The following is a 17847-nucleotide window of genomic DNA, read 5'->3' on the forward strand; positions in this document are numbered from 1 at the left end:
CTTATGTTGAAGTGCAATTTCTGAGTGAAAAAGAAATATAAATTTGTTATCGTACTACAGCAGGACCAAATGGTCTTTTAGGTGATAGCATTGCTACCGATCAAAAACAAAGGAGCATAATTTAGTTGGGAAGCTACATAAATCTCCTAATAGATTTGGCCAAGTCCAATAATATTAATAGGCATATCCAGAATATTTATTTGTCTGTCTTTCTGTCCCCTCCTTCCTTCCTTCCTTCCTTCCTTCCTTCCTTCCTTCCTTCCTTCCTTCCTTCCTTCTTTCTTTCTTTTGTCTGTCTATCTATCTATCCATCATATATTTAATCTATCTGTATTTTTATCACAATTGGGGAGGCAGGAGGGGCATAAATTTATTAGCTTTAGGCTTCAAATGTATAACTCATTTATCCTAGTGACTCTCCATGACCAAAGGTATTTTCATCTTCAGAAATGCCAAACATCTTGACCCTATTTTCCCATATTTTGGGTTACACCATTATACCTGGGAATCTACCTTTCAATTGATCACATTTGCTTATTGAAGCATTGGTTTGGCAAGCAAATATGTTTTGCATTTCATGAAATGCCAATCCCATGATGGAAATGTATGAGAGAATTCACATACTTTTTGCAGATATTTTGCAAGTAGTGTCAAGCTCACTGGACCTTTGAACCCATATCTCATCAACAAAGAATGTATACATAGTATCTAAACTATGTGTTGAATTTTCTGACAAATAAAGAGAACACCAAGGAGAATTTTTGATTAATTGATGAAGTACAGGTAGTTACTGTATCTGTACAGTACAGGTAGTGACTCAGTTAATGACCATTCATTCAGTGACCACTCAAAGTTATAATGGCCCTGTGAATGACAAGTCACAGCTATCCCAGCATGTCCACATAGGGATGTAATCATGATCAGGGTGCTTGGCAACCAGCTTGCATTTACAATGGTTGCAGTGTCCCACAGTCATATGATTGCTATTTATGACCTTCCCTGCTGGCTTTCCAAAAACAAAGTCACTGGGGAAGCCAGCAGGGAAGGTTGGAAGTTGTTCTGCAACTTCCATATCCTTCAGTGGTCACCTTCATGCTTGCCACACATGCACTGCACCTCTCCACACGCCCTTGCATACATCAGCCGCACCCCCAAGCTTTTGTTGTGGCTTGCCAGAACCCTAAGTAGCCACCCCAAGCCCTACTACACACACATTGTCACGTCAATAACACCCTCATGCAACATCAACCCCCAAATCCTGCTGCACCTGTGTAACCACTCTGGCAGCTTCCTTCACCCTCCAACACTCTGCAGCAGCCATCCTCAAGCCCCACCCCATTCATACTGCCACACCATTCCCTTTTGTATTTTCACACAGTCAGTAGCAGCCATCTACCTGGCCACCTACCTGCTTGCAAGCTTGAGACTTGTGACTTCCTGCTGGCTTCTTCAGTGACTTTCCTTCTTGGTACCTGACAGCAAGTTCCAAGGAGACCCTTGCTTAACAACCTGGGTTTCTCACTTGATGATGTCAACAAGGCATCCTGGGCAGTGATGAAATGTAAAATTTGTTACTACTGGTTCTGTGGGCGTGGCTTTGTGAGCAGGTAATGTGACTGAGTGGGCATGGCCAATCAGAGGCTTTTTTTTTTACTTTTAAAAGCATTTTTTTGGCCGAAGAGGTTGTAGAAAAAATGCTTTAATTTTTTTTTTAAAAAAAGCCTCTGATGATCGTGCAGTTCAGCTGGGCATGGGGGAGGGGGCAGGGATTTTTGCTACCGGTTCTCCGAACCGCCCGCCACCCTCGCTACCGGATTGGGCAATCCAGTCCAAACTGGGAGCATTTCACCCCTGATCCTGGGATTACCATCACTAATCACACGGCACTGTATATTAAACATTGCTTAATGGTGGAAATTCTGGTCAGAAGTACTGTCATTGCCCATTACCTGCAATTAAAATCAATGAAATGAAAATTTGCAGTACATACACATACTGTGTGAAGGACTGCAGTCCTTCATTGCCAGTCTTTTTAATGGTATACTTTTGATTGTCTACCTATATGTGTTCAGGCAGATGGCATACAGAAGCAGAAAATAAAAATAACCAACTGGGTCACCCCATTTGTCTTCTAAACTGAAAGAAATAATCTGCCCTCCTAAACTGAGACCTTGTATGCCATGTTGTCGTGTAAAGCACAATTTTGTGGCTGAGTTATAAGCCCCTGAAAAAGATGATTTTGTAATGGAAACGGAAGACATGATTAATGGATCACTTTATTTAATTAGAGTTCTTTTATCCTCTTACTTTTTTCTTGGCAAAAAAGATGCTGTGCCAGCTCTTCTTCACTTCTCTATCTGCTTCTTGTGATCTCTTGAATCACCACCAGGTCAGACAGAAGACATATTTTATTGGTTCTAATGAGATAGCCGACAGGCAAAGAAAATATTTCATACAGATTGAGTGCCCTTTAAACAGAATTGATTCAAGCAGTTTGTTTTCCTTCATCCTGTCTAAAGTTATATCCCCATTCCTTCCAATATTATGGCTTATGAGCAATCACTGTAAGATGAATAGTGCAAGCAGCTCTTCTGTATAATCCTTTCACATCATTTTATGGCACTTTTAAAAAAATTATGCTTTAGTAAAGCACTGCTTTGTTCTGCTGCACAGCTATTCACCTCATTGAACTTATTCTCCTAAAAAAAAAAAAAAGGCGGAGGGAAGAATGACTTGTTCCTTTTGCTAAGGTGAGAAGTGGGTTGCCTTACCAGCTAAATAAGAGATAATCAAATGTGCCTGATGTATCAGGAGTAACTTCCATACAGTCGCTTGTTTTTATTTTGCAATTATTGTTGCTCATTTAATTCAGCTATATTGATTAGTCAGAGAATTTAGTTCCTCCATTTTTTATGACGGGGAAAATTCTCCATTACCCAACAGACAAGTGAAGACCACACAATCTACTTTGGCCAAGTTTATTTGAACAGCACTGGAGACAGAATATAAAGTCCTGCCATCTATGAAGAGCAGTTTTATATAGTCTTATAATAAATGATGGTCAGTAAAGAAGTCAAATGTTAATCATTTTATTTCAATAAATGGGTTAGATTTTCTCCTTACAGTGAGAATACACATTAAAGCAGAGGTCTGCATAAATCAACTTTGGGGTTAATTACTTTCTAATTCCCATCTAAAAATATAAGTGCTGGTTAAGATAACTCATGAACTGCAAAAGCCTAAGCAAGCTTGAGTTCAGGGACCTTGGTAGTTTGAAGATCTTGGTTTGGTCATTATTCAGACGCTTGTTTGATCCCTTCAGTTCCAGGAATTTCCTGGAAAATGTGCTGTGCTCAAAGTCTGATATCGATTGTAGAAACACAGTTCCCAGGGAAAAATCAGAGGTTAGTATAAGAAAGAGAAAGGATAAGGAGGGGGAGGATTGGGTTGAGAAGTGAATGCATGTTCACGAATGGAAATGTTGAGGTTTAGTTGAAAAAAAGGGCAGTAAGATTAAGAATTAATTTATGGTAAACATAGGCAAAATTGCTATTGCTTAGCACATTGTAAGCCGCCCTGAGTCTCCGGAGAAGGGTGGCATATAAATTAAATAAATAAAAAAATACCGTGGGGGGAATCCTATCTTATAGGCAAATCAAATAAAGGCAAATCAAAGAAACATTTCTCTATCTTAATCTAAATCACAAAAGTGACCCAACCATAAATTTTGGGAGAATTGGCAAAACTGACCTGTGTAAAGATCCTTTGAATAAATCAGCAACTCATCTAAATAGACAGTCAAAATCTTGTCCAAAATTCTGTAAAATATTATTCATGAATCTTTGAAAGACCAAGAGATTGAACACCAACTTAAACAACATTACCATATATTCAGAATTCCCATAGTGAGAGTCAAATTAATTATTAATGTTCCTCGTTCATAAAAAATAGACTATAGAGCGCTCTGAGATCCAATTTGGTAAAAATGCATGCCACATCCATTCTAAGAGTTAAGAAATGAAGGGATGAGTGTAGTGACATCTAAGGATGGAGATAGGAAATCACCATCTTGACAAAAATGTTAGGAGTACAGGTTGGAAATGAGAAAAGGAAAGTAACTTGTAAATTTTGTGATAAATTGCTTTAAGCTGCTAACTCTGTATTACCAATCAGTAAGTAGTATTTTTTTTATCCTTGATCCCAAGAATAAAATTGAATAATCACTGAACAAAAATGAAAAGTCTGTGAAGTTCTTGATGCTCTTTGAACTTGATTGTTTCCTGGTAGATGATTCATTACCAAACTAGGTAACATCATCAGTGGTAGTAGGGAGTGGGGTTTGCTCTCATTTTTTATACTAGTAGCTTGCCCTGTCAATGTTAGTGGGAATGTTCTTGGTGATTCCTTGATTGGGAAATTGTTTGCTTTTAGCATGTAAGTCTGAGCTGATATACTTTCTTTTATGGAGTATTGTTTGCTTCTTGATTGTTGGTTTAAAATTAATCTTGAGGTTAATCCCTGCTTATCTGGGTGTTGATTGCTGGTGAGAAGGTATTTGGTCTTTTTGTTTCCTTTTTAGCTTTTTGATTGTCTCTTTTGAATGGTATGTTTATCTCTATGTGCCTGTTGATGGCCAATTTGTGTGAGTGCCAGGCTTCCAGGAATTCTCTAGTGCTTTTGGACTTGACTTGGTTTAGGATGCCCACAGTTTCCCAGTTGAAACTAATATTAATTATGTCCATGTATTGTGATATTAAGGAGCTTTCATCATGTCTTCTATTGATGTTCATGTATGGGTTCTGCTAGTCTTCTGGCTGTTTGCCCTACAGTACATAGTGGCCGTTGCAATTCCTACACTATATGCTTTCTTCTTCTTTTGAGGCTGCTGGGTCTTTTGGTTTACTTAGGATGTTTTGTAGGAATTTAATTGGTTTGGCTGCTATGGTGATGCCATGTGATTGTAATCTGTTGGTGATTCCTGAGATGTTTTTGATGTATGGCAGTGAAGAATCCTCTTCAGAGCTTCTGCTGGCTGTGCTATATTGGATTGAGTGATCAGGAGCTTTTTGATCAAGTTGCAATAATATATCCATTTTGTTGAAAGATGTTGTATATATGATGTGTTTCCTTTTTCTGATATTCAGGGTTAGAGAAAGTGTGTGGAGATAGAGGGAATGAAGGAGAATAATGATGTCTACCTTTCCCATTAATATATTCTCATATTCTGCTGCAAGTCCTTTACTTTTCTGTTCATGTTCAAGCAGACCTGGATTAATGCTGTCAAAGTTAATCAGGCACCTTGATAAATGACTGTGTCCTCTATTTCATCTGGTAGTCAGTTCAGCCTCTTTCATTCTGAGCTAATAGCCATCTCATCAATATATTTCCTCTCTAAATGCTTCACCTGTCATAGGCAATGGTTTTCACAGTCTCAAGTCATTTGCTTGACAAGGTCTTTAAAGTTAGTTCTCAGGTGTACCATGAAATGTTCCGGTTGCACCAGCTAGATCTGAGCTATACTGGGTTGTTCATTTTACACATCCTTCAGTCATTAGGCTAATTATAAATCCCATGATGGTTCACTTGATAAGGAAGTAATTTGATCTTAGGAAGATCTATAATTCATATTGAGTGAGGAAAGCAGTAAATTTGGTCAGATTCCCATACTGATGAGGAAAGGAAATCCTTTGTATGGGGGGGACTGCAACTGTTGCACTTGCTTCCACAATGACTGCAGAATCTTTGGCAGACTGGTAATGAGGTGGTGTTATTGATTGTGATTGAATCTCTTCATATGTTGGGCTATCTATGCAAGGCCTCCCAGGTACAATGATTAGATGTTTTCTGTTCCATATTCCCAAGTAGACTCAAAAAAGTTAGGTAAATTGATTTACCTAAATGCAGAGAATTAGGAAGCCTAAAAGTTCTCACTTCACAATGTCTAGGAATCCTTCCCTTTAGTTCCAAAAGATGAATCCTCTTCCTTCTGCCTATTTGAATCCGTGGCTACATGGATACTTATTTCCTAACCTTGAAGATTTCTGCCATCTGCTCCTTGTTTACAAAATATTTTTTTACTAGAATGAGAATCAGAAAATCCTGCCCTTGAGCTCAACCTCTAAATTGTTTCAGTCCATATGTGTCATTGATTGGTTTTGGAACTAGAGCAAGAGACTAGCACCTTCGTTGATAGTAGAATCCCTAGAGGGTCTACATTCATGATCCCTAGGCATCTGATCACCTGCTATAGTAAAGACTATAGCAAAGTCTGTCAAGCTATCAGGGCTCATATGAGAGTTCAAAAATCAAAAGTCTCTAACTCAAACCTTCTTTGGCAGGAGATGCACTTCCAGATAGATTACTATCTTTATTTACCGATAATAATGAACCCTCAACAATGAATTATTTTTATTTTATTTATTTTATTAAATTTCTATACCGCCCTTCTTCCGAAGGACTCAGGGCGGTGAACAGCCAGAGAATAAAACACAGAGATACAAAATTTAAAATAAATTAAAACAATTAAATAATTTAGGCTGAATTTTAAAATACCCCATAATTAAACAGATTAAACTTTGTGTTTAAAATTTGAATTTTAAAAAGGAGAAGATTTAGGCCAGGCCAGCTTGATGAAATAAAAACGTTTTAAGCGTGCGACGGAAGGTGCGAAGATCTGGGATCCTCCGTATCTCCGGGGGGAGATCGTTCCAGATTGTAGGTGCCCCCACAGAGAAGGCTCTCCCCCTAGGGGCCGCCAGTCGACATTGTTTGGCCGACAGCACCCAGAGGAGCCCCTCTCTATGGGAGCGTACTGGCCGGTGGGAGGCTATTGGGAGGCTATTGGTGGTAGCAGGTCCCGTAGATAACCAGGTCCTAAGCCAATGGCCATCATTGGCCATTTCATTCTAAAAAAAAAAGTAACTGTGTTTGGGATCCAAAATTTAAAATGTATAATTCTTCAAATTTTCTACTTGAATCAATGGATACAAGGCAGCCTGCATAGGTAGTTGATTCATAATAGCATAATAACTTCTCTAAGCTGGGAATCACAGAGTCTCACCTTACCAGTTTTCATTCTTAGATCATGTTCTCTCTTTCCTTTTCTGTGAAACTGGGACTGCACATCTTTCAGGCCTCTGAGGGTCTCCAAACCAGCGAAGGAGCAAATGTGAAATAACAATCCAAACTAAACATGGAGAAGGCATGACTTTTACTGTTGCTGGGGGCTTGACTTTAGGAGTTGACAGACAAGATTCCTATGTTCTCTTTAAGTATTACGTTATTATTTAAATAGCTATGATTTCTGACTCCCAAGGCAGTTCAAGATAAAAAAAAATGCATTAAAAACAATGTAACAGAAAAAATGTAACAAATGGATGAAGATGGGAAATTTGACAAAAACAAAGCCAAACACAAACACAAAGGAATAAAGTCACACATTTTCAGCAGGGGGAAGGTTTTCCTAACCCATCACTAATGTTGAACAGTCACATAGAGCCACAGAAGCTAGAATTGTCTTTTCTGAGTTTCAACTCATAAACATGGGACATCTCCACCTGGGGACAAAGGAGCTGTCTTTTGTGCTAAAACCTGAGAATTGTATTATTGTAATATGCTTTTCTTGGAACAGCATTTGAAACTATTGTGCAAATTGGAAAGAGCAGCACAAGAATAGGCAATGTTTTTTGAAAATCCTATATTTGTCCCTGTTAAAGCAGTTTCACTAACTGTTTATTGTCTTCAATGCAGTATACATACAATTATACATAAAGACTTATATAGCTTAGGCCTAAAGTATTTAGAGGAATTCCACTTCCACATAGTCCTTCTGTACAAGTATGGTACCTTTTGCAAATCCTGCCAATAGCTAATTTCATTTTTCTGGGTTGGATCCCATATTATGGAAGAAATGGTGACTGAAGTCAAAGCAAATTCCTTTCTTGTTATGGTACAACAGGACTAAAACATAGTTTTCCACCAGGCCTTACAATATTTCATGGTTACATTTGTGGTATTGTATTTCTTCTTCATTTTGCAGTATATATGTTTTCAAAATAAAATTATAAAAGGGAAATTGGTGTTTTCAGAAGTAATTATCATCAGAATATTTAGTACCTTTAAGTTCATCAGTAAAGTTCAGCACTACTGACATTATTATATAAATAATGCCAGATTGTTAAAATTCATGAATACGGTTTTGATCAAGTCATGCTTATCACACCTTAGCTGTATTCTCCAATTTAGTTTTGACCCAGAAAAAAAACTATTCCTGCTATTTCTACTGCATACATGTTTATTTCTAAACACTATGGATAGTGTGTGTGTGTGTGTGTGTGTGTGTGTGTGTGTGTGTGTGTGAGAGAGAGAGAGAGAGAGAGAGAGAGAGGGAGAGAGAGAGAGGGAGAGAGAGAGGGAGGGAAGGAGGGAGGGAGGGAGGGAGGGAGGGAGATATGTGTGGCTGTGGCTGTGTGTAATAAAACAATAAAATGTAATACAACACATACATATAGCCTTGATGCCTAAAGTTACATAACCCAGGAAAGATTTACTGCTAAGGCATGAATTGGCCTTCTTATTGGGTATCCAGAAAAAACAATTGAATATATCTACAATTATGTGTGCTGCCAGAATGTGAAGCATGAATCTGGAACAAACTACAAAATTCACTGAAGCTGTTCTGCCATCTGTATGCATCCGGACTTGTCATCTGCCCATTGAATTGCTAAACTACATCATATGGCAGAATTGAAAAGATCTGGGCAATCCCAGATGTAGCTATGTGTCTTAATTAAAAGATCCACTATTTTTCTTTAATGGTGTCTTCTTATCCCCCCCTCTTTTTTTTACAGTCCTGCTCCTCAGATTTAATTTCTGTGATAAAATGTAAATATTAAATTATGAAAAATTACCTCAGCCTGAGAAACTTTTGCTTATGTGCTGAAGTTAGAATCTGCATAAACTTTCTAATTTAGTATCCCTTGATCTTCAGAGACTTGCCCTCTTGTTTGTATGTGTGATTGGATACTCAGTTCCTGTTTCTAAGTCATTTTAGCCCAACATGCCAGTTAATGTCCATATCTCCTTTATTTCTATGTTAAAAGCTGTTCCTGCCCTACTGGATTTGAAGGGAAGAAATGTGAACTGAATCCAGATGACTGTGAAGATAACGATTGTGAGAACAACTCAACATGTATGGATGGGATAAACAATTACGCTTGCCTTTGCCTACCCAACTATACAGGTCAGCTATACATATCATTTTGAGAGATTTTAGGAAAAAAACATCTCCAGATGTCACATAGAGTCTCATGTATCTTAACGGATCTTTTTTCATGCTAGGAGAACTTGCTTGACTACTACTGGGGGTGGTGGTGGGGACAGACTTTATAAGAATGCCACAATCTGAACTGCTTGCATCTTCCCTCATGAGAGGGAGCAAAACACATGGGGAATCATTATATTAATTCATATAGTTTTAATTATGCTTCAGTTACAGCAATTTTAGTTTTGGAATGTGGTTCCCCACTTAAACAGGTGCAGCAAATAATGTCAAAAGTGCATCAGAAAAGGAAGAGAGTAAGGATTATTTTCCACCAGGGTAACTGAGGAAAAATTGGACTGGATATCAATGTAGCATAGAAAAGAAATGATTCTTACCCTAGCAAAAGAAGAAGAAGAAGAAGAAGAAGAAGAAGAAGAAGAAGAAGAAGAAGAAGAAGAAGAAGAAGAAGAAGAAGAAGAAGAAGAAGAAGAAGAAGAAGAAGAAGAAGAAGAAGAAGAAGAAGAAGAAGTAATTGTTGGAGGTTAGGCTTTTTAAAAATGGTTGGTTTCGGATATTTAGGAAAGTATTTATGGTATTTATTGGCAGAGAATTTTCTTTTCTTAGTGCTATACACATCTCCAGGAATGTTGTGTTTATATATGTATGTATTTCTGTATCTAAAATGTTGGTATATTAGTTATTACTTAAGATGTATGCTCTTCACTCAGAAGCATTACAGTGTGAGTACTTTGCCTTAGAGCTTTACCATTATTGCAATCTTCTGAAAGTCTCATCCATTTTCTCGCCTGACTGTAGCATTCTGGGACCCCTAAGATTGTTGGTAGCATATAAGAGCAATAGAAAGCATGGAGTTTGCTCCAGATCCATGCATATGGATAAGGGGTGGGTTCTACTTACCTTTACTACCGGTTTGCAATGGGGCCCCATGCATGCGCTCTTCTGCGGATGCGCAGAAGCATTCTGATGACATTGGGGTCGGTGGGCGGAGCCTCCCACCAGTTTTACTACTGGTTCTATAGAACCGGTCCGAACTGGGGGAAACCCACCACTGATATGGATATATATGCATACATACATACATGCATACTCATAGACCTATTTTTGTAAATTGTGAAAACTGTCTTCATTTCTGTATTGCAAATAATTCCACTGTAACTATGCTGTATTAATCCAACATCACAAATAGAGGCAGATATTGCAAAAGATCAATGTGGGGATATAATTGCTCTTTTCCTTCTGTTTTAGGCCACTTTAAGATTTGAATGGGTCATTGATCATAATAAAGAACATATTGTATGCATTTATGCAGGGTTTAATGGGCCTTTAGTTTCCTTCAGTGGTGCTCTTTTGTCTTATATATTCTAAATTCGCACCTTGATGTGATGCCACTTATTCTAAGGTTTGGGGAATAGAGGTTCCTATTTCACATGTAATAATACTGGCAAAGTGGTTCCTGTTCAAAAATAGAGATTTTCAATAAGTAATCTATCTTTCTGTATATGTCAGTTATTTCAGCAAACAACTCTACATTTATTTGTTTTATTGCCTGCACGTTAACATCCATATCCATTTGAAAACTACAGGGAACATCAAAGCATTTTGTTCAAATGTCCCTAAGAAGAAAACAAAGAGCAATACAGAAAATAATAAAATATATGCCTGTGCTTAAATGACAGTTGCTTGGTTTTTACCTTTACTCTGACACATGGTATTTTTAGCAGTCATGCCCTAATTCACACAATGCAGAATCTCGAATGTTTGAAGAAGTCTCCTCATTTTTTCTCTTCCACCCAGTTTCTCAACTCTGCTCCCTGATTTTAGAAACTGTAATTGCATTCGTCCAACAATTTAAGAATATAAGCCACCAAATCATAAGCTGTCACATTCGCAGTACTGTGATGAAAAAATTTCTATGTTCTTTTAAATATAAAAATGTGAACTGGCCATGTTACTCTCTGAGCTCTGGACACTTAGAGAAAGGCCCCTTATAACCTAGAGAATATTACGTAACATGGGATTCAATCAGTGTTATGTTTGAGTGAGCTGGTAAGAAAATCTAAAATTTCTCAAACTTAAAATGTTTTGTTGGGCTCTTTTGGGATGCTTATGTAAATAGTTGGCTTTGAAAACCTTCATCCTGATTGAAAATGAACTGCTGCAATTAGCCATCTTTCTGCCAGAAATTTTTGTAATGGTTGAACTTGACCCCAGTTTAGAAATTGAGACTCTGAGCCAATGGTTGTCACAACGTGATCCCCTATATATGAATAATGTGTATTAATTAACAAATTAATTCAATTTGTAATGAACGAAAAAAGTATATTTGCTTTTAAATTTTTGTTATTGATCTTTCTTAATAGGTAAAAATAAAGTGCAGGCTTATTTTACTAAATAAATAAGGTATTGTCTTCTACCTTTTTTTTCCCCTTTGTTTTACTGTATCGATTTTTTGTCTGTAAGAAAACATATTTTATGAGATATATAGTCTTATTGCTGCCCAAAATTCTAAATTGATTATCCTAAAAGAAATGGTTAAATCTAAATAAACATAAGACATAACGTACTGTTTAATGCTGAATTTTCAATGAGTAATCTAATCATCAATAAAAACATGAAAATATGGCAAATTACACAAGCAGATTTCCAAAAACAATCTTAGACACCACAAAATAATGATAAGCAGCATACCAATAGTTTGCCTTTAAAAAATAGCGAATAGAATAGAATAGAATAGAATAGAATAGAATAGAATAGAATAGAATAGAATAGAATAGAATAGAATAGAATAACAAAGTTGGAAGTGACCTTGGAGGTGTTCTAGTCCAACCCCCTGCTTAGGCAGGAAACCCTGCACCACTTCAGACAAATGGTTATCCAATATTCTTAAAAACTTCCAGTGTTGGAGCATTCACAACTTCTGGAGGCAAGTTATTCCACTTATTAATTGTTCTAACTGTCGGGAAATTTCTCCTTAGTTCTAAGTTGCTTAGAACTTAGTTGATTAGTTTTCACCCATTGCTTCTTGTTCTACCCTCAGGTGCTTTGGAGAATAGTTTAACTCCCTCTTCTTTGTGGCAACCCCTGAGATATTGGAACACTTCTATCATGTCTCCCCTAGTCCTTCTTTTCATTAAACTAGATACACCCAGTTCCTGCACCCATTCTTCATATATTTTAGCCTCCAGTCCCCTAATCATCCTTGTTGCTCTTCTCTACACTCTTCTCTACACTCTTTCTAGCATCTCAACAACTTTTTTACATCAAGGCGACCAAAACTGAATGCAGTATTCCAAGTCTGGCCTTACCAAAGCAATCTTTGAAATTAGATCTTGTGTTCATATTTTGTAGCATGGCAACCGTGAACATTCTTTCTTTAATTGCCTTTGTATATTTTAATCATAAAATATTTTCCTAAACGTATGTTAAAATCAAATTTCTTTCCAATATGAGTCATAAAATCTACAGGAACTACTTGAGTTTAACTGAACTAATTGAAATCCAGATTCTTTTCAATTTTGTGTTGATCTGATTTTATGATTGAAATATGGCAGGGCAAATCATTCATATTAATATTCTCTATTTCTGACCTCTGTGGCTTCTTTTACTTTTTGGTTCATAATTTTGTTTAATCTTGCTTTTGACTGCATTGTAAACCACATGAGGCACCTTTGTTTAGAATTTTAGACATAAAGTACAGAATGTATTGTCAATAAAAACAAACTTCCCTAAAGAGAGTGGCTAAATTATTTTTACTCCAACAGTGGTGGAAAAGGAGATAGGCATAGAAAAGAATAGGTTGTATCTATTTAAATGTGATTTGAACCAATGTGTGCGCTTGTTCAAATTGGGCATAATTTAACTCTAGAAAGAGTCAGACTGTGTCCAACCACTGCAACAACCTGGCAAGAGGCTGGATGTTCAGCTGTGCTAGTAATTTAGAAAATTATTGCCTGTCTGTCTAGACAGAGGTAGATTAACAGTTTTGGAGTTTGCTAACATTTCCCTTCTACTCCAAGAAAAGAGTCTCCTGTTTATTTGAAAAACAATAGCTTTGTACAAACAACAATAGCCATATACTCTCTCCTATGAAGGTTCAATTCCTAGTGTTTCCAGTTATAAAGAATCACCCTTCCTCTCAGATAAGTATAAACCATGTCCTCCAATATTTCAGTAAAAAGAAGTCTTCTTCCTATATCTCATCTTTTATCAATAATCAATTGATAAAAACTCATCCTTTAGTTCTAATCAGCCAGTCTATTAAGAGCTAACGTAATATATTTTAATATATTTTAATCTGAATCTAATCCATTTTATATTCCAGTTTATCACTTTCTCTAAAAAATGAAGCAACAAATCTATCCCCACTTATAAATTGATCTTTAAAGCCTTGTCATTCAGTCCTGGTTTTAAAAAAAAAAACACCCCAATAATAGCTATCAGAAACCGGAACATATACCTAACCTTGACCAGATAAGTCCTTTAAATTCCTTTTGTTTACTTTTCTTGATTTTTAATTCCATGAAATATTGTCCTATAGGTTGATTTAATGATAAGTACCTTCCTTATAAGTAGTTAAAAGAGGAAGTGGGTAAACACAGTGTCCAATTTGGAGACACCAAAACATGGTTTATGCAAAATTGCTCCCGGTTCGTCCCAGATCAGGCAAACTGATAGCAGCAGCAGTGGGAGGTTCCACCCACCCGCCTGGATACTTCTGCGCATGTGCAAAAGTGTTGCACACGTGCAAGGTCGTGCGCATCCACGAGCGAACCAGTAGCGACAAGTTTTGAAACCCGTCCCTGGAACAAACGTATGGATGACCCTTGCTGTTTCCATTCTTCTAAGCACATTCCTAATTCAATTAAAAACCTTTCTATTTTCTTTTTGGGGTTATATGACTTTCTCAGTTATCCAACATGCATCAGCAGTAATGTATTTTGCTCTTTGGCCTTTTCTAAAATTAGCATAAACATCTGGCATCCCCTTTTCAATGCAGGGCTCTAATCTGTATTGGATGACCCTATAAATTATTTTGCTAGCTAATTTGTAAAATTATATTGTGCACTTTATTAAATCTTCTTTCTTTGTAAAAAAAAAAAAAAAGAAGAAGAAGAAGAAGAAGAAGAAATATCCAATGGAATAAAACTGATAGTATATGGAAAATACTGCCCCAACTAATTCCAATTTAAGTTTAAACTTTACCAAGAAATACCTTGAACTAACCAGTAGCAGTTTTCCAGAGCATGGACAATTATTTCAATGCAATAATGGCTTCCAGGGAATATTATTATCTTTAATTAGAATCGCTTAAATTTAATACAAAAAAAAAAAAAAGCTAGAAGGAAGACTGCTTGTGATTTGCTCCTAGTTTCATAACTATGCTCACTTGCAAGCCTCTTGAGGTTGGTTTAGAACTTTTCCCTTCAATATTTCAGTTGCAGGGCTCAGATTTTCATTTATGTTACATAGATCATTGCTTTGTAGTTCAAGAAAGTCTTTCTTGATAATACTGGTAAATCTGATTTTTTTATTACTTTGTTAGTAAGATACGGCTTTGAGCCATTCTGTGAGCTATATTTGAAAAGAGTTTTGGATTCATCTGAAACCATTGTTTCCCCCCAGGAAGAGTAGCATGTCTGCTTGTAGAGATGTTATGGAAGCCCCATCTTTGAATTAAATCATGAAGCTATCAAAAGAGAAGTGACAAAGAAAGTATAGTTTAATGAAATAGGAATCTACATTGTTTTAAAGTAGAATGCTTTTAGATAATTGTCTTGCTCTAAAAACAATTGCCAAGTTCTGCTTTTATCTAGTTTAAAATATTAAAGTAGAAAACTCTAACCATCCCTATTTGAAGTAACTATAATATTGCCAGTTAAAAAGAAGGAATTTTATTTCTATGCCAAGAGAATTATGTGATTGTTGCAAGAATCAAATACAACCAGTCTCTCATGATTAAATTTTAAGAATGTCTTGGATATTTATTAATATCTGCTGGAGTGTATGTGTTTGAGAGACAGAACCTAAACTGTGTCTAAAAATTCAATGGAGAAGTAACCTTAGACTAAGTAAAATAAAACCAGCAAGTACTTCTTTATAACTTTTTTCTTTATCTGCATTTTTTTTTCATTTCCTCACACTTTTCATACCCTTCTCTTTCAACATTTCTATGTTGTATTTATTATTTTAAAATTTTGTTAATAAAAATTATATATATTCACTGGAAGAAAATACTTTCTTTTGGATATTGTCAAAAGTTTATCCTAGCTATTAAATAAAAACCTGTTAAAATATCAAAGGATGTTTTTGACACAAGTAGGACTTTTACTATTTATAGTGTATGGCTCCTCAAAAACTAAATTCAATAGGCTGGTTTTTGTTTTTTATCAAATGAGTGGTTATACTAGCATTAATCTTTAATCTGCAATGAATGTGTACCTGTTCTTTTCTTTGTGACTATGTTTGATTCCTGAAATGATTTATATGCCTGGAAGTGTTTTTGGCAGAAGAGAGTTTTAGAAAGCAAATTTTCCTTAGTGGAAAATGCATTGTTCTTTGGCAAATGAAACATGGGAGGGTCTCCAGGCCTTTAACCCATGTAGGATTAACTGCTAGGAACATATGTTAATGCTGATTCATTGTGGCCTCTAATGACTACAAAACAAAAGCCAGCCCAGCAGACTAGAAAATATTTGCATGCATTTGATTTCATTTAATTATTGTGCTTTCCACAATGGAATTATCATAACAGAATACATACCATTTATGACTTCTAGTGTTTGGTAATTAAATGTACAATATTGCTTCTTCCTCATTGAGTTAAGGGCAGAAAGGATTTAGCTATTGAGAAGTAGGTCGTATGGTGAGTGCAAACAACTATATATCCAATAGATCAGGTGTGTCAAACAGGTAATCCAAAGAAAGGCAGTAATGCCTTTCAGAGTGCCTTTAAAATGTAGCTGTATCAACTAATCCTCAAGTATAACATGGATAATTATTTGTTGTTGTTAGTTGTGAAGTCATGTCCGACCCATTGCGACATGGTCAGCATTCCTTCAGGCCTTCCTGTCCTCTACCATCCTCTGGAGTCCATTTAAGCTCAGACCTTCTGCTTCAGTGACTCCATCCAGCCACCTCATTCTCTGTCGTCCCGTTCTTCTTTTGCCCTCAATCTTTCCCAGCATTAGGCACTTCTCCAGTGAGTCTTTCCTTCTCATTAGGTGGCCAAAGTATTTGAATGGATTATTATAGTGTTGGAATTATCTAGATCATACTTCATTAAAAGTAATAGTTTGGCTCATAAGATAGTGGGATGTCTGTTAAAGTGGAATGTCTCTTAAATTAAAAAGTTATCCTAATCCTGTCAACAAGTCAGGGATGTTTGCTGTATATGTCTCCCTGTGAAACACAATAAATTAAATCAGAACAAATTACAATATTTTGAGAAGTGACTAAGAAATGGATTTGCCTTCTTCCTAAGACTGGGAAAGAAGAAATAGCCCAAAGTCATCTGCATTTCAATGGTAACAGGTTAAGGAAGACTTGCTTGTCCTATTCACCAATATAACTTACAATAAGCAATGTAGGTTTGACCAATATAAAATATATTTAATTTCAAAAATAAAAAGTATCTCAATTTACATGCAAGGAAATGATCATACAGTAATCAAAAACTAGCATTGCTTCAAATATATATCATCCCAAACTTTATCTTTAAGTTTGTTAATATTATTAAAACATGAAAAATGAAACAAAAACTCATATACACATTCCAAATTTCAAAAGTTTGACATTACATTATTTATAATAAATATTTGTAAATTATTTCTAAGTTTTCTAAATCACGGTATAATTAATAGAAAAAGTATATTCTTCCATTCTTGTAAGATTTTCTCTATCATAGCATACACTATCTATTTCAAATTGAAATCATTAGTAAATAATTAAAGAGAATACAAACTTGCACAATATAGACTGAGTCTTCATTAACCAAATGAATATATGAAATTATGGCTATAATAGCATATGGCCATATCATATGAAACAATGTTAGTTTTAAGAATTACATCTCCAATAATTAGCTGACCCTGTTCAATACATGTAAAATCTTAAAGTTTTGTAGATTTCATTTTAAACCTATATGAAAGTTACAATGATGCCAGTGTGACTTTTGTTCAGGATTATGTATTAGCCATTCTGATTCTTTATTCTTTACCTTCCAACTTAGTGCATTCAGTTATTATAGGCTTATTAATTTGTAAAGATAGTATTATACCGTTACATGCTAGAGGTGTTGGAGGCACTTAAGGCAGTGCATCCTATATTTAAATACCAGAATAGCCACATATCACCACTAGCTGCTTTTTGGAAGATGATATTTGGAAGATGAAACAAAAATTCACGATCTCATCCTGTTATTTAACTTAAAGTATATGTAATATAGCAAACTTACACATACATATAATTATACATAGAATATATGTTGAATATATATACCTTGTGTATTTGTGTGTGTGTGTATACATATATAAATATGTAATATGTAAATATGTATATGTAAAATT

At 35.8% G+C, this 17847-nt stretch overlaps 1 protein-coding gene across 1 annotated transcript in view; it reads left to right on the forward strand.

Moving 5' to 3' along the window:
- SLIT3 (slit guidance ligand 3) overlaps window positions 1–17847 on the forward strand; it is a 502670-nt gene that overhangs the window by 441367 nt on the left and 43456 nt on the right. The window contains exon 28 of the mRNA XM_070934106.1: window positions 9102–9241. Coding sequence (XP_070790207.1) covers window positions 9102–9241 — 140 coding nt within the window. The remainder of the gene's footprint in view (window positions 1–9101; window positions 9242–17847) is intronic.

This window comes from Pituophis catenifer, unplaced genomic scaffold, assembly GCF_029215685.1.
Source record: "Pituophis catenifer annectens isolate HBS135680 unplaced genomic scaffold, rPitCat1.0.hap2 SCAF_2, whole genome shotgun sequence".
NCBI lineage: Eukaryota > Metazoa > Chordata > Lepidosauria > Squamata > Colubridae > Pituophis > Pituophis catenifer.